The sequence below is a fragment of the Cebidichthys violaceus genome, unplaced genomic scaffold (genome assembly GCF_023349555.1).
Source record: "Cebidichthys violaceus isolate CVI_PGR_0920_01 unplaced genomic scaffold, fCebVio1.0.p SCAF_9, whole genome shotgun sequence".
NCBI classification, from domain to species: Eukaryota; Metazoa; Chordata; class Actinopteri; order Perciformes; family Stichaeidae; genus Cebidichthys; species Cebidichthys violaceus.
This window is the reverse complement of record NW_027176975.1, coordinates 15,694,066-15,716,754: the sequence shown is the minus strand read 5'-3', so window position 1 is coordinate 15,716,754 and position 22,689 is coordinate 15,694,066. Positions and strand designations below refer to the sequence as shown.

At 41.0% G+C, this 22,689-nt stretch overlaps 1 protein-coding gene across 1 annotated transcript; it reads right to left on the bottom strand.

Annotated features, from left to right (window-relative positions):
- Positions 1-2,769: 2,769 nt before the first annotated feature.
- LOC137866762 (glutamine--fructose-6-phosphate aminotransferase [isomerizing] 1) lies at positions 2,770-22,148 on the bottom strand. The gene is made up of 19 exons (XM_068702864.1): positions 22,070-22,148; positions 16,155-16,262; positions 15,570-15,677; positions 15,345-15,470; positions 15,166-15,224; positions 14,932-15,066; positions 14,791-14,852; positions 14,633-14,712; positions 14,443-14,551; positions 13,832-13,995; positions 12,028-12,123; positions 11,568-11,665; positions 11,242-11,362; positions 10,727-10,884; positions 8,324-8,438; positions 7,749-7,876; positions 7,223-7,390; positions 6,600-6,761; positions 2,770-4,748 (listed from the first exon to the last, which is right to left on the bottom strand). Exons 1-19 carry the CDS (start codon positions 22,074-22,076, stop codon positions 4,704-4,706), a joined length of 2,049 nt encoding a protein of 682 aa, XP_068558965.1. The 5' UTR covers positions 22,077-22,148; the 3' UTR covers positions 2,770-4,703.
- Positions 22,149-22,689: the final 541 nt, after the last annotated feature.

Below are 22,689 nucleotides of genomic sequence, written 5' to 3'. Positions count from 1 at the left end.
TTTTTTGCACAGTGCTTCCAGTTCCTCAAAGCATGGGAGATAATACAAGCATGCTGTTTCATGGGTCATATAAAGTTCAGTATATGGAATTTAAGGATAATATAAAGCTGTTCCTTGATGGTGATCAGAGGAGTCTCAGCAGAATGCAGTGCAGATTGCAAGCTCATCTTTCACTCTAAGAGTCTTATATAAATGTCATGGCAAAACTGAAAAGACCATATGTAACTTTCCACCAATACAGTACAGCATGTACACGCCTTTGTTGGCTTCATTCAAATGACAGTAAACAATCAAAGTGTATTAAATAGGATTTTTTATTTTATTTGTCTTCATGTATTGTTTTTCAAATGCAATTACTAACCAGTAAATCAGCGTGGTTTACTGCTTGACAATGTGATAACAGCCACTTTGTTCTCCAAGATTCCATCAAAAGCCTGTAAAGATTTTAATGTTTTAATTCTATTTTCTTTTATTTCACAGTAAGTTAGACAATTGAAATTGACACTGGGATCACCAGGTTCACATAGTGGACAGTGGCTATATTCAAAAAGCACAGAGCACCTCCCTGTGATGGGAAGAAAAAAAAAGAGAAAAGAATATGCAGAGCATGGCTAACTAATCCCAGATGTTCATATGTAGCATTATTTCACATGCACGAATGGAGTGAGCTATCTAGGAAAATATTAGGCACCATCTAATCCTCAGGAAATGTGGACAGGCTGCAGGAAAGGTGTTCTGCTGCTAATCGTCTGTGACATAATTTGGGGACAGACAATGGACAAGTGACTTATCATTTAAGGTTGACAGCATGCAGGGACATTTTTTTATTGGGCTGTTTTCAGTGAATTTTTCTTGTTGCACAAACTAAACGCAAGATGTCATCGAGTCTGTTGCCAGCTATCTTAAAAATTACAGTACAGATGTAAAATATACTATATAAACATTACATCACATATAACTATTGCACAGACTTCTCCCATATGATTAAAACCCAACAACAATAGTCCCTAGTGTTATGTTGGGGGCAGTCTCCATCTGTAAATTTTTTTAGGAAGAATTTGGGTTCAGTTATACGTTAAAATCAGAGATAAATCCTAGACCTTAATTTGTGACTGATGGTTTGTTAAACAGATTTTTCTCCAGAATTTGGCAGCACCATAAGTGAGGCCAGCTTTGTGTTAAACCAACATTCACTATTGTCTGGGCTTGCATGCTAGAATAGATAATCAAAAATCAACTCATGTTTTCACCGATGTCAGTAATCAAACTGAAATACATGTGCTTATCCATTTCTAAATATGCATCAAAAAAAAGGAGAGGCATTATCGCAGTTTCAAGCTTTCAGTTTAACTTTAAACCATCATCAGGAGCAGGCAGGATTTATGTACTAAAAGTAAAACGAAAAAGTATGCAATTTGGAATGCAGCCAACATCTAATAAATACCAGGTGTGTCAGCTGATTGCTCAGTTGCATTAATTAGGCCTACACTTCTTGTTGTCCTACGTCTACTTGAAAAAATGGAGAGCAAATCCTAAAAAATGGTCTGTCAAAGGGAGGAAGAAACAACACATTTGGGCCTTCCATAGGCTGTTTTCATAGCTGACATTTGAGCTCGTCATAGGATGAAAGGCACAGGTGTAGGTAATCACTAACAATGGCTCTGATCCAGTTCAGGGTCACAGTTTTGTAACTCGGCTCACTGTGACACAATGACAATGGAGCCATATTTGGCGTTATTCGTTACAAGTAAAAAAACAAAAACAAAACAATATTCAAGCCATGTCTCAAGTAATTAAAGTCACAGTGGAGAAAACACATGCCAACAGTTAAGCAATCACTCAGACACTATAAAGCAGCTGTGACGGATCTGGACATGCAGGTGAAGGACTTGACTGCAGCACAGAGCACGTTACCTGAAATGCTACAGACGATGCTTACTCTAGATGGAGGACTACCCACAAAACTCGTGATTGGAGCATGGAGACTGTATTTGCTCAGAGCTGTGGCTATCTTCTGCAGTTACTCTGCTGCTGCACTTGAAGCCATTGTTGTGGTTAGTCAGTGCAATGAAATTCTTCTGAGAATTGCACTTGGTTTCACCAAGAGTATAGCTTTTTACCTTTCAACCATGCTGAGGTTGAATGCAATCCTCAGGCTCACGCTGGCAGGTGTGCTCTTCTCACGAGAGGGACCGGTCCAACGTCGACACTCAAACTGCTTCACCTGTGCTTCATCAAAGACCTTCAGAAACAACAGCTCGTCTCCTTTGTGCTTTGGAGGAGGAAGAACTGTGAGATGGCTGACGTCAACGCTGCATGCCATGTCTGCACTCTGCCGAAGTTCACCGTCTGTTAGCGTGACCATCTTGGCCCTGTCAAGTTGGTGCAGTAACTTCAGAATCACCGTCTCCACCATTATGACTTTGAGTGGATGCATCAGACCATTGCTGTCCACCTTACAGACTGTGACTGGTTACGCTATACAAGTACTTGAAGCCGTCGGGGATCTGTCATCATTAATAAGCAGACCCTGAATGTTTCGTGAATCTGGACTCTTTTAATACAATGTACATAAAACTAACCAGAAAACTACATGTTTAACATTAAGTCTGTAACTGGATTTCTACTACCTGTTTTAATTCTAATAAAATAAAATGTGACATTTGATGACCAGCGTAATCAAGCACAATGTTTGGCCAACTGTCAATATTTCAGGATTTGTGCATGCACACCCTGAACTGTACCTTTTCACCAAATGAGCTCGGACAATTAAAAGGGAAGTTACATGACACTTTATTGCATCAGTTCCACTAATATACTGTACAGTGCCCCACTCAACAGAGGTTGCTAGGATTCAGTGCAGCGTCCTTTGTTTATGCCAATCAAAAAAAATCTAAATCTGCTTAAAGCATGTATGTGGGTTATAAAAGTACCTGTAACAACATTGTCCAGTTTTCAAACCTGTTCACAGGCTCAGGAAGGGAGGGGTGCAAAAGTCAAAGTTCAGGCTTGATTGCAAAAGCAAAAGCAATATTTTTTAAACCTGAAGTAAAGAAGAATACAAGCAGGTCTTATTTCTTCACTGCACAGCTGCATGTGTACAACATTTCTTGGGCGTTTGAAACAAAAGACATTTGGCGCACACACACACACACACACACACACACACACACACACACACACACACACACACACACACACACACACACACACACACACACACACACACACACACACACACACACACACACACACGACTTTCTATCTAAATAAACATCTGCAGTATAACAATATTAGTAGTATAGTAGACATATTGCCATAAAACTGTGTATATGCCCCTTTTTAGGCCTTCATACAACACAAGCTACCAGCATCAGTACCATTTGCCTACAATATAAGATGGATGAATGGATAGAGATAGAGATATATATATATATATATATATATATATTCATCTTATATTGTAGGCAAACGGTACTGATGCTGGTATATACTGCATCAGTATATAGATCTATATACTGATATATATATTTTGGTTTACAACTGCCAAAGTCATTGTAGAGATTTTTGGTTTGACAGTATATTTCAAATGACAGTAACATTCACATTTCAAATCAAAGAGTAACTTGAATATAATAAAAAAGAAAAAAAGAAAGTAAAATATAACAAAAGAAACAATGGCTACAAATGGTCCCAATATTGCAGTAGTTGTGCTGGCAAGGTGTGGGTTGGGAACTGGGTGCAACTTTTACTTCAGGTTAGTAACTTCTTCTCACTTGAATTATTTCAGTTTATAGTTTAAACCTAAACTAGAGACCTGTGATTAGCAATAAAGTCAGCATAAGAATAACTTAAGTGTGCACAGAGTTTTTAACTACCAGTATAATGTACAGAGAATTGTCAAAGCAGAAATAGTGTACGTAACAAAACAATCTCACACCCTGGTGTATGTGGCTTAGTAAACAAGGCCTATTCTCATTAACTGAGCCAAGTTTAAAAACAAAACCCTACGTTTATAGACTAGAACAAGCTTCTATAACCTACACAAAGACTTTTAGACAGCAGTGTATAGTAACACGCTTTTCTTCGAGTAAGCGGTGTCCTCAGAAGACAGTCCAAGAGAGAAACTGAGTCAACACTGGCAAACTGCGCTACAATTAAGAAGAAGCGATGACCTGTGGCTTGGAATGATTTAAGACGGTCATTTACTTCAACTGTCGAGTAAAGACACTTCAAATGATTAGCTGCCAAAGAAAAAATATCTAAACTACAAATCATTGCACTAAAAGGAAAAAAAAAAAGAGCCAGTAAGGTCTTTAAAACAACTTCTGTCAGTCAACGGCTTAAACAGCAGCTCCAAGATGCTCCCAGTGTCAGGTGTTAGCTTCACAAACCCAGAGCATGATGAGGATATGTCATTGCCAGCCCAGACCTCGCCACCACAGACAAAACTGCTTCTCTAACAATAATACGACAATGATGCCAAAAGGTTTCTGGGAAAAATAGAAAATGAGATACAGATAATATGCAACAGTGAGATACACAACTGTTGAGTAAAAGATTGCATTACAAAGAGCCATGACACAAGATACATGAACGGGACATTGTTTTCTCTTGGTTTCTGCATACAGACGCTCCCTTGCCATCTGTACACGTTTGAATGTGCGTCCGCCAGGCTTTTGTTATGTGATGATTGGTGCGGTTCACTCTACGGTCACAGACTTGGCCAGGTTTCTTGGACAGTCCACCTGTATTTAAACAGAGGGAGGTCATTTACTACATAACAAACAACAGCCATATAAATGGACAACAAGTAATGAAAGGTTTCTACTGTTGACTGAATGCTACGGTCAAACTATCAAGTACGATTTAACTAAATCACAACAACAACAACAACCAGTGATATGGCAGCTTGACAGACAAATAACTCCCAAATCCTTGCTCCTCATCACTCAGACACTAAATGAAGGTGGGCGAGCAACAGAGCTGTGTGCACATAAATGTTTGCTTCTCTGTCAGAACAGCAACACAATTTAGTGCGGTAATGAATAATTGTTGACATAAAAACAAGAGCTAACTGGGCTGCACTGTCAGGACATCTCTCTGAAGTCAAGTGCAGCAATCCCATTTAAAATGTTAACTACATCTAAAAATGGAGACAGAAACAATAATACATACAACACTAATAATAGCCATAGTTGGTGTTCTTTGCCAACCGTTAAAAACGTCCAAATCTGTGCACACATTGAGGCGTTTACCTTTACAAGTGACGTCGCAAGAGTAAGGACGTTTACATGCTTGGACCCAGAATTCGGTCTAGAAGGATTTGCGAGGGGTCGGTCGACTGTGGTAATTTGAGGGGGCGGGGCCCTAGCACAGTTCGACCTGTCTATCACTGACAGACATGGGGTCATTGGAGCTTCCATGGTCTTCCATATGTCTATATGTCGAGGCTATTCCCATAGTGAAACACCTCACTCAGTTATCAAAGAACCGGGGGTTACGTTAAGTAACCCAGAGTTACTTGTTTGAGTGAGTTAGGAACACTGTGACACTTAAACACCGCAAGCTGTTTATTTCTGGCGGTGGTTGTCAGCACCTTTGCCATCAGAGCAGTCAAAGGGTACACAGCCAGGGGCACATAGCTTACAATTACACTGAATTTAAAAAAAACGCATGTTCCTTATAATGACGTGCAGCACTTTTGGACATTTCACCTCTAAATGTCAAAAATCATTGGGCCACATGCAGGGACCACTCAAACCAAAAGTCCATATTTATCCACTTACCTGTAGTGCCATCTATCAATCTAGACTGTTCTGGTGTGAGATGCCTAGTTTTGGAGATATTGGCCATAGAGATGTCTGCCTTCTCTTAATGGGACTATGTCACACTCAGCTTGTGGTGCTCAAAGCCAAACGCAGACCTTGTTGTGAGCACAGGTGGCATTCATCATGTGTACACAGTTATCTGAACTAAGGACCGTTTGTTGAATCTGACGTGGCTCCAGTGGTTGCGTTTAACATTCATTCTCTCTATTTTTACGGAAAGGGTTGTAAAAATTCCTTCATAATCTATTATTACTCGTGACTTTAATCATACCTGCATGCTCCCCCAGGATAATTTTATTTTAAATATGAGCTTTAAAATGTAGCATTCTGGTGTACTCTGAGAAGAAAATTAAGTGATAAGACATTTACTTTAAGCAAAAAACTAATTTATTATTCAGTTATTAATCAGTATTTCAGCTCTTGTACCCTGTTACTGTATGGCTTAATATTAATGGACTTCTACTGTTACTGTAAAGCTATTAGAATTGTAGCCTATCTTCTATTTGCAATTAATATGCATTCAATCCAGGTCAATTATTTAAATTAAAATGATAATCTACTCTGGTTAAGGTAGTTTATCAAGAGTAAAATAATAGTTGTGATTTAACTGCAAGCTTCCAATCTATACACACCTCTGCATTAGCAACCCGCAGAAACTGATATTTCACTGCATTTTGTAGTCTTAAGTGACAGGTGAGCTAATAAATCTCATCTGGTAAAACAGTCATGATTATCAATTACCGCTGAGCCTGAAGGGACAGTACTTACGTCGTAACCTCGGAGGACAGCCAGGTGGAAGGAAAGCAGCTGCAGCGGGATGACGCTCAGGACGCCCTGCAGGCAGTCCACACAGTGAGGCACTCTGATGGTGCGGCTGGAGTTCTTAGCGGTCTCGTAATCGTCTTTGTCACAGATCACGATGGGGCGGCCCTGTAAATCAAACAAAGCAAATCATCTGTCAATTTGGTCCCAAACCTGGATCTCTCTCAGTTGATTTTCACACTTCTTAAATCCACATCTGCCACAGATTACTGACAGCAATGATGTCATGCTGGAAAGAGCCCTCCCTTGTATTTAATGAGGTGAAGGATCAGAGGTGTGGCACAGACAAGACTGTGAAAATCATCAAGTGTTTAGGGAGTTTAAAATGCAAATATGGAATTTAAATTTTTTTCAAATGTTCTGAATCACAATAATGGCAAAAAAACCAACAACGACTCGCTTGTAAAATCAGAGGTCAAATGAATTGACTAATTCAGTTTCCACAGCATAATGTTTCCTGACCATTTTAGAGACTGAGGGGTCAATCACTTGGGTTCACCACTGCAACAGGATATTTAATATTTCCTAAATATCACAACATTCATATTTTGTCAGTATGTAGGTTTTACCTGGCGGGCAACAATTTGCTGCAGAGCGTTCTGACATTTGATGTAGGTGTTGTCTCTCATGATGATCATGATGACCGGCATGAGTTTATCCACCAGGGCCAGGGGACCATGTTTCAGCTCTCCAGCCAGGATGCCTTCTGAATGCATGTATGTGATTTCCTTGATTTTCTACACAGGACGAAAAACCCCCCATGGGTTAAGAAAAGCTATGCTGACGTTATAGTCATTTAGTCATTATGGTTTACATTTCAAAACAGAAAGACAGAGTGCACCTCTCAAGTAACACTACTCTTCTAAGACTACTAGCTGCTTTGCTCAGTATTTCATTATTCAATAAGGAGGAGTGAGATATACAGTCAGACAATTATCTATAATATAAATGTTAAAAAAAAATAAATTTTAAAAGTAAAATTTTTTTTGCAGTCTGGTAGTACTTGTATATAGCCCTCCAGAGACAAACATTGAAAGGAAATAAATAAATACAAATCAGACGAAGCTGGTGGAAAAGAAGGTTGTATTTGCTCACCAGTGCTCCTTCCAGGCAGGTAGCATAATGGTAACCTCTGCCCATGATCAGGACACTCTTCTGTTCATACAGCTCTGTTGCCAACTTCTGGATCTCATCATCCAAACTGAGGACCTCCTTAATCAGATCTAACAGAAAAACAGATGGGAAGAAGGATTTTTTTGAAATGTAGCAGAGAAGAAGCAAAAAACAAAAACTATTACGCAAAATCTTAAATAAAATACTGTGTCAACATGACACTGTGTCACATGCTGGAATATGGTCTCAGACTCATAATGTTGGGAGTAGGAGCGGCAGAGTGGCCAGACATTCCTCATTAGTTTACCATTAAGGACATTCCATCATATGAATTGGATCTAGAGAAGCACGCGAGGGCCTACAGCCCAAAGCGCTCTCTTCTTCTGATCCCACTCTCATCACTTAGCTTCCTCTTCCAAGAGGATTGTTTGAAAAAACAACAAAAATAACACAGGCTTTAAGTGTACTTGATCATTGTTTTCCATCCCTTTACATTGTAATCTCACATGTGATCAGAATTTATTATTCTGAACCAGAATACTTGGGGCTTGATTTACCTGGAAGCACTCTCAGGCCCTGGATTATCTCTCTGCGTCTTGGCTGTATGGAAATCCTGTCATCGCACATCAACAGTGCAAACATGATCAGGGCCACAAACTGGCTGGTGTAGGCCTGCAGAGCAAAGAAAAACAGATTGCATGTGTTATTAAGGTTAGCATTATATTATAACTCTGATGATCCGTGCATGAACGTAGAACGGCCACAACTACCACTGGACATTGCAGCATTGCTTGTTGTGACCCGATAACTGAAGGTATAGTAGTTTTCCTGTTTTGCAGCTTAATATAACAAAGAGCAGCAACCAGGTCCTGATTTAAGCCTCTCTTTTAGTAGAGTTCTTTGAGTCTGTGCTTCTTGTCTCCAGCAAATAATCTACACCAGATGAGAAATGAAGGAGAGGTGGGTTTTAGTTTCTCGCGAAGCAGCACTAAAATGCATGCAGTTGAGCTCATTCAAGCTAGTGCTGCTCATCCTGGAGAACTTTGTGATAACACAACATCACATCAGAGAGCACAGCCTCTGACCGTTCTGCAAACGTCACTGCTCAAAGCCCCAGCAGTTCGGAGACTGTATGCCTGCCGTCATCACCGCCCACTCCCTCTCTGTTCCTTCATCTCTGAGCACGTTTGGAGGCCTTCCATGCCCAATTGGGAGATTTAATCAGTGCTTGAGTGAAGCCAAGTCATTTCACAGGACCCTCCAGACTCAGAAATGGCAGTGTCTAGTGCCAAGAAAATAGCTGTAAAACCTTCACACTGTTTTTTCCCCCCCTGACAACACGCTAACCACAGTCCCTCAGACCTCTGACAGTCTGTGCTGGTGGGTCAGATGTGGCAACATATGTAATCCACATAGTAAACTGTGGGGTTTTTGGTGTTCTTTTCACCAACTTTTAATGTTTTTCATTCACAACATGCCAGCTGTAACCCTGCTAAGATGACCACTTGAATACAGATGAAACAAAGTCTCTCAAACAGACACAGTTGTGGACTAGAAAACACATTCTGTAACCCTGTACATTCTTAAAAGATACTGCTACATAATAAAAAAAAAACACTCCTCTATTTAGTCAGTTGACCTGCCAGAAGGATTTCCCTTTTGATAGCATTAAAGAATTGTGTCTACACTTATTACATACATTTTGAATATGTTCAGTGGAATTGGAAAAGAGCTTTTAGCCCTTTTCCAGTGAACAAAACAATTAAAATTAGCATATAAAGAAAGTAGATGCCAAATAAATGAATTTGGAGTCACTTAGCAATTGAGTGCGATACATGTTCTCCATAGATTTGATACGCAGGGTTGCAGCATTTGGTTGAGTTGGGTGTGGGTGTGTGGCCCAGCCAGCCAGGCAGTAAATGATGGCGTCTCTGAGGCGTGCTCCAGGGCTTTGGAGCAGCACAAGAGTCCCTGAGCCAAGCCCAAGGGCTGGGCCAGGGAGAGACCTGCTTTTTTTTCCTCCCTCCCTCCCTCCCTCCCTCCCTCTCCCTCTCCACTAGCTGGGGCTCCACTACTCGGAGTCCAAACTGGCAAAACCTTTTGGTTTTGAGAAGGGAGTGGGGGGAGAGGCAGAAAAAACAAAGATCCAAGCTTTACATGAGTCGAGATGAGAATATCAGGCTTTGTCAACTCCCAAAGGGTTCAGAGTGGAGGAAAATGTCAGCTTCCAGGAGGCAGGGCCAGACTCAGTGGAGTTTTCCTCTGGGTTTCATTCAGTGGGCGTTGAGTTCATTTATGAGATGATGCAACAAATTAGTGTACAGTCTCTTCAAACTCTGTACATAAAAAAGTCAGTTCACCCAAAACACAAGTATGTTTCCTCTTACCCAGGTGCCATCTATCAATGCAAATATTTATGGTGGGATTTGACGTGAGGTACACCTCCAAACTCACGGGCAGGTGGTTGTGACCAGAGGAACACATTGTTTTTCTCAACTGAGCTATAAGTTCGGTGGGGCTTGGTGAGTTAGAAGGATCTGCTAATGTTCATATGCTCGTATGCTAGCTGTTTACATCCCATTAAATTGTCACCAAGTGGTTTGTCCAAAAGTATTGGCAATCATCCCTCAGGGACAAGTTAGCCAATTGGCAGGTGTGCATCAATAGGGCTGAACTAAGGATCATTTTCCTGAGGTGATGTCTTCATAGTGCTATTCTTATCTGACCAAAAGTTCAAAACTCAAAGTTATTCAATGTACGATTCCAGAATAGAAAGAAAACAAGCACATTAACATTTGAGAAGCTGGAACCAATAAGTCTGGTAAAGAGTAGAAAATAAAAATTAAAAATGTTATTGCATTTTGTGCGACCTGACCCTTTATCTAAAGAAAGCATATTTGTAGATACTGTAGACATTTCCCAGATAACGCAGCTTGCGGGTATATAAGAAACTGGCTCACCTTGGTGCTGGCTACTCCGATCTCCGGCCCGGCATTGATGTGGACTCCGCAGTCGGTCTCCCTGGAGATGGAGCTTCCCACTGTGTTGGTGATGCCCACAGTCAGCGCTCCTCTCTCCTTACAGTAGCGCAGGGCCATGAGGCTGTCAGCCGTCTCCCCTGGAAAATTGGCAGTAATAGGAAAACATAGCAGTTCATGAAATGTAACAGTTCTGACAGTAAAATATTGTTGATTTATTATTTTGTTACGAAATGGGTTTTGCACCACATGGGACTGATTTGAAACAGCTTCACAGAAAAATATATATATATAAATATAAAATATACCTTGAAAAAATATACACATCACACAAAACAAACATACACCCATACAGAAGACTACAGCAGAACAGATGCAGAAAACTCAACTGTACTGCACAAGTTTGACTTTGCAGAGACCAAACTCAAGATGAACACAAAAAGAGATAAATTGGCACCCAGGGATGGAAAGTGGAAACATAGCACCGGCCACCCCACCTGATTGGCTAATGAAGAAGCAGACGTCGTCTCGGAAGACAGGAGTGTTCCTGTCCAGGAAGTCACTGGACAGCTCCACCATGACAGGCAGCTCGGTCAGCTCCTCCAGCACCTGGCGGGTCTGGGAAAGCAACAGAGCACTGTTCAGCATCATTCTGTTAAAACAAGCCAGCGGAGCTCATAGCAGAGAAACTCACACCTGTGTCCACAATACAGACATGACCTACTGGTCTGATGGATTCAATATGGATGGCAAGACAGACATGTTTCCATTATGTCCATTTACACGAAAGAGAAAAAAAGCATTTGGTGAGGTGGCTACTCACCGCTACTCCTGCATGGTAGCTGGTTCCGCAGGCAATAAGGATAAGTCGCCGACACCTCTGGATCTCTTTGATGTGGTCCTTCAGCCCACCCAGTGTCACTGAAAAGCAAAACAGCCAACTCATCATTCTGCTTCATTAGTTTCCACCTCAAAAAAAAAAAAAAAAAAAAAAAGTGACAACAAGAGGACGTGAGAGAATGTTTTAAGAAGATGATCGCCGATAAGTCACTTTAGGAATTTAGCTTTTTTACATGCATGTAGCTCAGTAAAATCTACTCAAGCACAGTGAGAAATGTAACCAATTGTATCTTGGATAAAAACTCAACTTCTCTTGTTTTAAAAGTATGATTGTTATGACATGCAGTGATATACAGGCAACCATGTGTTCATGCATGCGTTTAAGAAGAAAACAGTGCATTTATAGACGTTTTATTACATCAGTGGCCACTGAGAAAACCAACCTGTGTTGTCATCGAAGTTGATTCTCCCCCTCATTGTATTGACCACAGACTCCGGCTGCTCAAAGATCTCCTTCTGCATGAAGGAGCTGAAGTTGCCTGTGGAGAAGGATCAGAAGTCAGGGGAACATTTACAACACTAGTACAAAAAAGTAAAACGCAAATGCCTCTTAAGAACACAGTGATAGACTTTTTATGAAGTGTGTCATCTGAGAAGGGTCTTGTTGACACACATTAAGTGCCTGAAAACACAAACCGCAAGCTCCTGGAGAGGCAAAAAGATCTTTACAATGCTTTTACTAATAAATCAGGTTGTCCTGGAAATGTAGGAAGTTACTTTCTTTTTGTTGCTATACACATTAACATATTCAGAGCCACAGAGTAAGTCATTCCTTACATGAAGGAAAACAAACACGAGACATCAGGGAGATGAGTGTTTTTACATTAAAAATAAACTGTCACACCAAAACATGCAAGCGTTTTTAGCAATTTAGGTCATGCAAATTAGGTTATTCAGCAGAAAGGCTCCAGAAACTGAAACAGAGGAGAGAGGCTGAGTAATGACAGGACCACAAAGGAATGTCGAGAGCAGCCAATATCAGCTTACATCTGCCCTCTGCTGGACCACGGAGAAACACAAAAATGTACATTTTTGATTGTGTCCTTCAGCTTTAGGAATGTTCACATCCATATTAGATGAACAATGCAGGCATGACTCCTTTTTAATCAAAGATCCCAAATTTAACAACATAGCAGCAAAAAACATTTTATCAATACATTTTAGTCCCCGTTAGACCTGCAACAATTAGCCATTTGCTGGTTCCAGCTTCTGGCATATAATAATTTGCTGGTCCTTTTTGTTATACAATAGTAACCTTTTTTGTTTTTGGACTGTTGGTCTCAGCAGGTCAATATCAAAAATAGTGTTGTAATAATAATAATAATAATAATAATAATAATAATAATAATAATAATAATAATAAAAATGCAGCCCTAGTCCCCTTAAACTAATTTCCTAAAGTGTCAAACTACACCTTTTTTAAATTAGCTTTCTATACTAAAGTTATGTGAAAGGATTGATAGCTCTGTTAGGTCTATAGGGTATATATGCAGCTATAGCTAACAGCCAGTTCATTTGGTAAAGAAAGACTGGAAACAGGAGTCTGACCCTCTCAGTAACAGAATCCACTTTCCAAAACCTTTAAGTCCCCGTCAAGAAATAGTCCCATATGAGATTTGAGACATGACAGTCACGCCTTCACTCAACTCACAACAAGAAAGCAATTAAGGATATTTCCCTAAAATGTGGAACCATCCCTTTGGGAAACTCTGTCTAACAAGTTCTACAGTCCCTACACTGTTCATCTGATGTAAATTGAAATATTCTCAAACTAAAGCTAAAATTCAGACTTAAAGCTCGTTACCCTTTGTTTGATTTAAAATCCTATGTGCGAGAGTACAAAGCTGAAAGTGTTTCACGGCTCTACTACATACTGACTGCAATATATATCAACTCGGGCTCAGACAGGGAAGGTGAGGCTAATAAACCTGTAACTCAGTGGTCATTTTAATGACAGTGGCTTCCCTGGGGCAGCAACTGATCCAGAAGGGTTGTAACTAGCTGGAGGATAACGAGGATGGCCTTAGAGCTGGACGTCAGCCAGTCTCCCATTAAGACTTACACAATCATAACAGGGTTCGGGACAAAATTACAAGGCAGTTCAACAATGACTTATTTGCAAATTTGTGCAGGGGAAATGTATGATAGGGAGAAAATGAATAGACCAAAAGCTGAACTTCCACTCACCCTTCATGATCTGCTGCAGCTCCATCTGCAGGGTTTGGATGGCGCGAACTGCATAGTCTCCTGCCGTGCGCTTTATCCTGTGGATGGACAGCCGGCCTTCCACCACGGCAGCCACATCATCGTCCTCCAGGAAGATCACCCGGTTTGTGTGCTCAATCACTGCGCTGTAGAGGCCAGAGAGAGAGCACAAAGAGCTTTACAGCACCCTTCGCCCGGACCTCGCTGACTTTGTGCTCGCTGCGACTTGTCACTGTGCAGGAAGGAATGGGGCCCCCCCTCTCCCGGGGGGACTGTCTTCAGTCAGTGTCCCCGCCAGACCCGTGTTGAAACACAGACCCAGGCATGTTTACCATGCTTTGAGGGTGTAACTTTTCTGTCCAAGTCGTCACCACTCATATATATACAATAAATGTGTTTATGTTTAAATTGTTTACAGGAAAATATCTTCATAGATCTAGCATCTAAAATAAAATTACGACTTGACAAGTCGATGGAGGGATCACCAACGAATGATTCGAGTCATCAACTTGAGGGGGCAGCGCTTACACTGCACAGATGAAGGTGAGACACATGGAATATCTTTGGATGTGGAGATACAGGCATCAGCTCACCTTGCATCAGAGGCAAAGTAGTACTCCACAGCTTTCTCATCCACAGGGAACAAGCAGGTGTCCTGGTCCATCCTGGGTAGAGCGCTACAGCCCTTCTTGTCTTTAGTGGCTACGGGTAAAAAAGAAAAACTGGCTTCAGTCACACTTTTGCATCAAACATGGACAAAATCAGACTGAAGTTTTAACTTACTGGAGCGGTAGAGTACAGGAATATGATCTGAAGACAGCTTGTGATCACTCCTCACTCCCATCAGCAGGGGACTTCCCCTCCTGCACAGCAACATCTCTATGAACCAACAATACTGAACAACAATAACTAACAGTTTGACAGCATCAGTAAGAGAGTACCTTGTGCCAACCGCCTCTCCAGGGTAGTGGACACTTTTGAAGACCAGGGCGAACGCTCCCTCCTGGCAGGTGGAAGAACAAACATCAGACAGACTCTTTTATCTGCTGATCACTTCAGGAGGTGCATGAGCAGGTCCTTACCAGCTGCTGAGTCACCCGTTCCACCAGTGTAGCGAAACTGATGTCATCGTTCTCCCGGTTGTCAAACATGTACTTCACCAGCTTGGCGATGGTCTCTGTGTCAGTCTCTGATTCAAAGTCGTAGCCTTTGCTCTCCTGCGGGGACGGAAAGAGAGTTAAACCTTTCTCCTGTCAGCGTGATGAAAAAGTATACCGTTGTAAGAATACCGTCGTTTATGATAAATATTTGCTCACCAAGAATTTCCTCAGGTCTTTGTAGTTGGTGATAATTCCATTGTGAATTACAATGAACTCTGCAGACCAGAAAGATTATCAGAAACTTTAAGATATCAAGATACCTGCAACCAGGTCAGAAAAGTGAGCTGTTTGGCTGTGTGCAGTGAGTTAGCTTTGCATCTTTAAACACAACTGACCATTGCTCTTGTCAGAGCGATGTGGATGGCTGTTCACTGGGCTTGGTACACCGTGGGTAGCCCAGCGGGTGTGAGCGATGCCGAGATGAACATCAAACTCCACATCCAGGTCGATATCTTGCTGCTCTAAAACACCAACACCAATATTCAGTATCCCACAGTACACAAAACGACAAATCCACAAGGCATCATTAGGTAATGGTTGATTCATGGCACTTGGCTTACTGTTGATCTCCTCATCAAGAGCCTTCACTTTTCCACGTTGCTTGATCAGTTGAATGGACTTTGCATTCGACTCCCAGTCCTTGCCATTGCCACCATCTATTCCCACACCTAACAAAATACAATAAAATAACAAAAATTGCATGAGAATTACAGTGATCACAAGTCCTTAGAGAAATATATATTATGGTGCTATTACGTCCCGTTTTTGTGGCCTCATGTTAGAACAGAATTTCCACATAACACGCTGCTTCAATTTACCAATACATGGAAAAAAACCTTTAAAGACGTTAGTGAATTAACTCCATTAGTGGTGCAGTAAGTCTAACCCAGCAACATGATAATGGCTGTTCAATTATTCACAAAGACTTGCTTTGTGTTCCTAATTAAAAAATAAACAACACATCAAGTGTGACTGATAAGATGATTCCAATGCGGCATTAATGTAATGCTGTAGACACCATCAGAAAATTGGTGGCATTACCGGAAAAACTGTCCTGCAGGCAGACAATGAAGAGACAGTCAAGGAAATAAGCCAGATAAAAAAAAGTGTGTGTTGTTGATAAGAGCCTTTTCCATCTCTCTCACCAGCTGAGTCGTAGCCTCTGTACTCCAGACGGTGCAGACCTTTGAGGAGGATCTCAAGGATCTCACGGCGAGTCCTTGGCACATGGTAGTTGAGATAGGCAAAGATTCCTGGGAAGAGGAAGGAACAAAATCTGTAAGAGTCGGAGCTGTGTTTCTATGTAAATAATCTCTGCCCTCTAAAACAGACCTTTTTGTTAATTATGTCTTCCTTTAAAAAGTATTCTTAGAAGTGCAGCTGAAAGCAAAGACTGATTGAAATGCCTTTCAAGAATAAAAAAAAGTATATCACAATATTATGCATATTTTGAATACAAAATACACATGATTTTACAAATCTGTGCAAAAATCACAGAAAACAATATGTGGTCTACTGTCATTATATCATTCTTGGAATTGTGTATCTGTACGTGAAATTCGTAAAACCAAAACATGACGGTCATACCATCTCAGTATAATTCCACCTGAAGTCAATACATGATAATATTTACTTTCTGACCTACACTAATATGAGAATGAAGATGTAAAGGTTGAAGCCAACGATAATATAATGAGATTCCTTCAGATGTGACGAAGTGGGAGAAGCATTACCAAGGGATGTCAGCCTCTACTATTTACTAGACTAGAAGTCAAAAACTCAATTGTGCACATAAAACCGGTTTTACAGGAGCAGTGATAAAAAGCTATTTCAGTCTGGGCAAGGCCAGCTTGGAGACAATCGGTACAGTATATCTATAGACATTCTGCAAGCTGAGATCTCATACCTTGGGAGTGTCACAGTAACACAAGAAATCTCATTCAATAGGTCTTTGTCCAAGATACCTTTATAACTATGAAATATGATTTTAAGATGCTTGCAGTCTGTAAATTTGACTTAACAGGGTAAGAACTGAGAGTAAATGTGAGAGTAAAAGGCCGCAGGGAAAGCTAATGGCTGGGCCTGAGACTCTGATTGTTGGTGACTATGCTGTAAAAGATGTCAGAATGATGTGCAGCAAGGATACCAAAATATTCTGCTTTCCGAAAGATGTGGTCTTCAACATGAGAGACAAAATCCTGGACATCGTGGCTGACCATCCCACGGTGAAAAACATCATCGTGCATACAGGAAGCTGTGATACTTTTTCTGGGAGCGCAGACATCTTTTTAAGGCACATGGAGTTTGCCTGAACAAGTCAGGGGTAAAACGGTTTACCTCTAACCTATTTTTCTTCCTGTGTCACCCGTCTGTTCCCACTGCCAAGGACAAGAGACAAGAGGAATCTAAACAAGAGATAACCACACAGCATCGCCGTAGTGACCTTACGGGAAGTATGCCCCTGCCTAACGACAGCCAAGAGGAGGAGTCTCCAACCTCATCATCAGGGGCCGCCTCTGATGATGAGGTTGGAGACTTTAAGAGGATGAGTCTTTACCTCCCTCCCCAGCACCTACTTCCACCCCCCAGACTCCATCCAGGTCCCCCTCCTCTCTACTCACACTCTCCCCATCCTCCCCCCACCTGGAGTTCACTGACCGCATGAAAGAGCTGGTCATTGCTGGAACCAAACACACTCCTCTCTCCACTCCTCGACGTACAGTTCCAGCCCCATCCCCGCAACTGACTCTAAGTCCTCAGCCAGTTTTGACACAATTGGCGAAGGTAAAGCGCCGTGTCCCTCTCCCACCTTCACTACTGTCTCCCCTACCTGACAAAGGCAATAATTGATATCTTCTGGGCCCAGGCTACAAGAAAAGTCGGAGCCCTGTATGCAGCTAGCCTTCTCAATTCCTGTCCTGATAGTTTATAGAAAAAGACAGGTGAGGCTACGAGGAAACAATAGCAAACCTGCAAACTTATCACTCATTCCTCGTCAGCCTGTCCAAATAAATTGGGCAAATAAAGCTTTAACCACATTAAACTTAGCTTTATTAAATGTCAGGTCTCTGTCAGGAAAAACATTTTTAATAAATTATTTTATTGTTAGGCACACACTGGACATTTAGTTTTTAAATGCAACATGGTTGAACCAAGATAACAGTGCAGCTGTTCTTATTGAATCAACACCTCACAACTTCAGTTTCATGAGTGAAACAAGAGCACATAAGAAAGAAGGTGGAGTTGCTATTTTATTTAATGATTCCCTTCAATGCAAGCAGATGTCCTTTGGTCATTTTAATTCTTTTGAATATGTGGCTCTGAATTCCACTCAAGCTTTATTCCTAAACATTTACAGACCACCTACATACTGTGCAACCTTCTTTGATGAGTTTACTGAACTGCTGTCTATAATCTGTATTGATTTTGACTGTGTTGTTATTGTTGGCAATTTTAATATCCATGTTGATAATCCCCAGGACAGAGGGTCTATAGAACTATGTGGTGTCCTTGATAACTATGATCTGACTCAGCATGTGACAGGACCCACCCACAACAGAGGGCACACTCTGGACCTAATCATCGCCAAAGGTGTAAACATTTCCAATGTTGCTGTGACTGATGTTGCACTCTCTGATCATTTCTGTGTTTTCTTTGAGAGTGCAATCTCCTTGCACACAAATGTCCAAACCGAGGTTGTGACAAAGCGTTACATCTCTGATAACACTAGTGAGCTATTTATTCAAAAGTTCTCCTCCACACCTGGCATCTCAGTCAATGAGCTTGTAGATGGCTTCAATTATAAAAGTTAAAAATGTTATTGATGCCATTGCACCCACTAAAGTGAAGGTTGTCTCGGGTAAGCAAAGATCTCCGAGTGTCAGAAAGCTGAGTGCAGGTGGCGAAAAACAAATCTCCAGGTTCACTGTGATTTGTATAAAGAGAGACTTCGCAATTATAATTTGGAACTTCTCCGACATCATAACCAAAAACAATAGCAATACATGCACCTTATTTGCTACCGTCGACAGGCTAACAAACACTCCAGTGTCAGTAGCTGCTGAGTTCCAATCCACCTGGGCATGCAATCAATTTGCCTCCTTTTTTACTGACAAAATTAGACAAGCAGTCAGTGCCTCCACACCAACCACAGGATATGTGTTGTCCGCATCTTTGAATAACATCCATTCAAATATCATGACACAATTGCATTCAATCGACCTTAGAAGCCTAGAAGACACTATTCAACATCTGAAGTCATCCTCCTGCTGCTTGGATATTCTACAAACACACTTTTTCAAAAATATTTCAAACTGCATGACCACTGATCTTTTACAAATTGTAAACACATCCCTTCTTTCAGGTGTCTTCCCACAAGCCCTAAAAACTGCAGTTATTAAACCACTCCTAAAGAAGGCTAACTTAGACTCTGCAACAATGAAAAATTATAGGCCAACATCAAACCTCCCATTTTTAAGTAAAATAATTGAAAAAGCGTTTTTTCAACAGCTGAACAACTTCTTGGCCGTAAATAACAACATAATGATGTCTTCCAGTCAGGCTTTCGACAGCACCACAGTACTGAAACTGCTCTTGTTAAGGTTTTCAAAGACATCACTTAAACACAGACAATGGCAGAATTTCAGTCTTAGTATTACTGGATCTCAGTGCTGCCTTCGACACGGTCGACCATGACATACTAGAAAGACTAAAAATCTAGGTGGGACTCTCTGGCACAGCACTTAACTGGTTAAAATCCTACTTGAAGGACCAAGAATACTTTGTGTCTGTAGCTAATTACACATCAGAGCTGACTAAAATGACATGGTGTTCTCCAAGATTCAATACTGGGGCCTCTTCTGTTCAACATCTACATGCTTCCACTAGCTCAGATTATGGAAAACAACAAAGTGTGTTATCATAATTATGCAGACGACACACAAATCTACATACCTATATCACCAGGGGACTATAATCCCATACAAGAGCTGGGTAAATGCATTGAACAAATCAACAGCTGGATGTGCCAGAATTGTCTTCAATTAAACAAAGATAAAACAGAAGTAATTGTTTTTGGTACCAAGGACGAACGATTGAAAGTCAGCGCTCAGCTTCAATCACTGATGTTAAAAACCACAAACCAAGCCAGAAACCTAGGTGTAGTTATGGATTCAGACCTCAACCTGAACAGCCATATCAAGACAATCACAAAACCAGCCTACTATCACCTGAAGAATATATCAAGGATTAGAGGACTTATGTCTCAACAGGATTTGGAAAAACTTGTCCGTGCATTTCTCTTCAGTAGACTGGACTACTGTAATGGTGTGTTTACAGGTCTCTGTAAAAAGTCAATCAGAAAGCTGCAGTTGATTCAGAACGCTGCAGCTTGAGTCCTCACCAAGAAAGTAAATCACATCACTCCAGTTCGGAGGTCTTTGCACTGGCTTCCTGTCCAACAAAGAATTGATTTTAAAATCCTGCTGTTGGTTTATAAAGCACTGAATGGTTTAGGGCCAAAATACATCTCTGATCTGCTGCTTCCTCATGAACCATCCTGACCCATTAGCTCGTCTGGGACCGGTCTACTTTCTGTTCCCAGAGTCACAACTAAACATGGAGAAGCAGCGTTCAGTTTTTCTGCTCCACATATCTGGAACAAAGTTAATCAATTTCCTGCATTTTACTAATGTATTTTATTTTCTTACAGTGCTTTTTAGTGTTTCAATGAATGTTCTTAATTGTTTTTAAAACTCCTTTTCTTTTGCCTTATGTTTTGATGCTTTTAATGGTTTTATGTGGAGCACTTTGAATTACCTTGTTGTTGAAATGTGCTATACAAATAAACTTGCCTTGCCTTAAATTTTTCCATGTACAATTACAAAACTGACTTGAGCACTATTATGCTACAACCACAAGTCCACAGGAATCAAGACTTAAGCGTTTCAATGACAAATTCCAGCAATAATCAGCGGTCTTCCCTGCACAGATATGCATTCCACAACCGTCGCAATCTTTATCCAGCAAATGACTTACACTGACAGCAGTGTCACCTAAATTAGCCAAAGGGAGGCATGAAATACAGCCCACAGATCTATGCAGATATGGAGCCAGAGAGGGCCATCTGGTTCAACAGAGCATTCATTCAGAAGAGCAGGTTTTGAGGGAATGCAGGGATGAGAAAATCATCAAGGAAAAGTGTTGTAGCAGGCAGGCAAAAACTACACCAACCGTTGCTTAAGAAATAGGTTTAACAGAGCAAAACGAACCCATGCATCTCTATATTAATGGAGCCAGAGGGCCATTTGTTTTTATATCCTGAGAATACCAACTAATGTGAGTCTATCTGTTCTGATAAGTGTAATCAAAGATTGTAGTGACAGTGATAGGAGACAGAGGTGTCGTCTATGAGACCAGACCATGTGGGACAGACACTAGCAGAGCATCTCAACTAATTTTAACTGATCATGACAAAGGGAATCATTTTCCAGGTGCATTCAATACAATTTCAACGTAAGTGCACGAGTGTTGCATCAAGCATCAATGGGCACTTATTTTCAAGCTTTAACTTTTAAAACACAAAAAGTATTAACGACTCCAAATATAACCTAATGGCAATATTAACTCACAGCTAGGCCAAACATTTAACAATAAACCAACACATTGGAGTGACAGGTTTAGTGGAAGGTAGAAAGTTACACGATGGACGTGAGACGATGGTCCCCACACACCACGGAAGCTGCGTTAGCAGGAAGAATCATTATTACCATTACTCCTAGATATGCGAACAGTGCTTAGCACTGTTAACTTAAAATACACAAAAAGCGTTACGGGAAAACATAAAACAGCAATGTATTGTCTAGCTAACAGCATCAGCAGCACCAGCTCATGTTGGCTAACTCAGGTTAGCCACCCAAGGCTAATTTCAACTGACTAACGCTAGCTCCTGTAGCCTAACCTAACGATGCTAGCTGTATTTCAGACTGCTGTTCTGGTAAATGTGAAATAAGCTACTGGTACTTTCAAATGAACATAAATGTTAAACGTATTCAGTACTCACCACACATGTCTACAGTTACAGCCGCTCGGGTAGCCTGTCAGATGTAGACCTCGCCTCCTCTGTTTTCACTGACTCAAAGCCAACTGCCCGTCTTCAATGGCGTATTCTGATTGGTCGAGCGGCCTGTCAGTCACGTTGTGCCTCTTACTTTACGCATTTGCTTCACTCTGCAGAACCGGAGGTTCGACGCAGGCAGCTCTCCTGACGTGGCATCAGGATGCAGGACAGGACAGCCAGCTGACCCTGCTGCTATTCAGCCCAACCTAAAGTCAACATTACTAAGCAATGACAGACCTGTGCTCCCTGCCAACTGCAAATAAATGTAAAATCTATGCAACACTATAACTAATTGTCGATTAACGTTTAGATTAATTGACTAATCATTTGTCATCATGCTTAACTAACCTCGGTGCATGACAAGGCCATAGCCAGGATTATAAAAATACTATGTCTCCTGTCTTAAGTCCTCCAGTCACACAGCTTTTTGAAATTTTGGACAAGTCACCAAAATTCTGTTAATGTGTCAAACTCCCACGGTACATAATCTTAGTTACAGCCATGTCAGTTATCTCTCTTAAAATACTGAACTAGTCTGACAAACAGCCACAGGTATTACATTT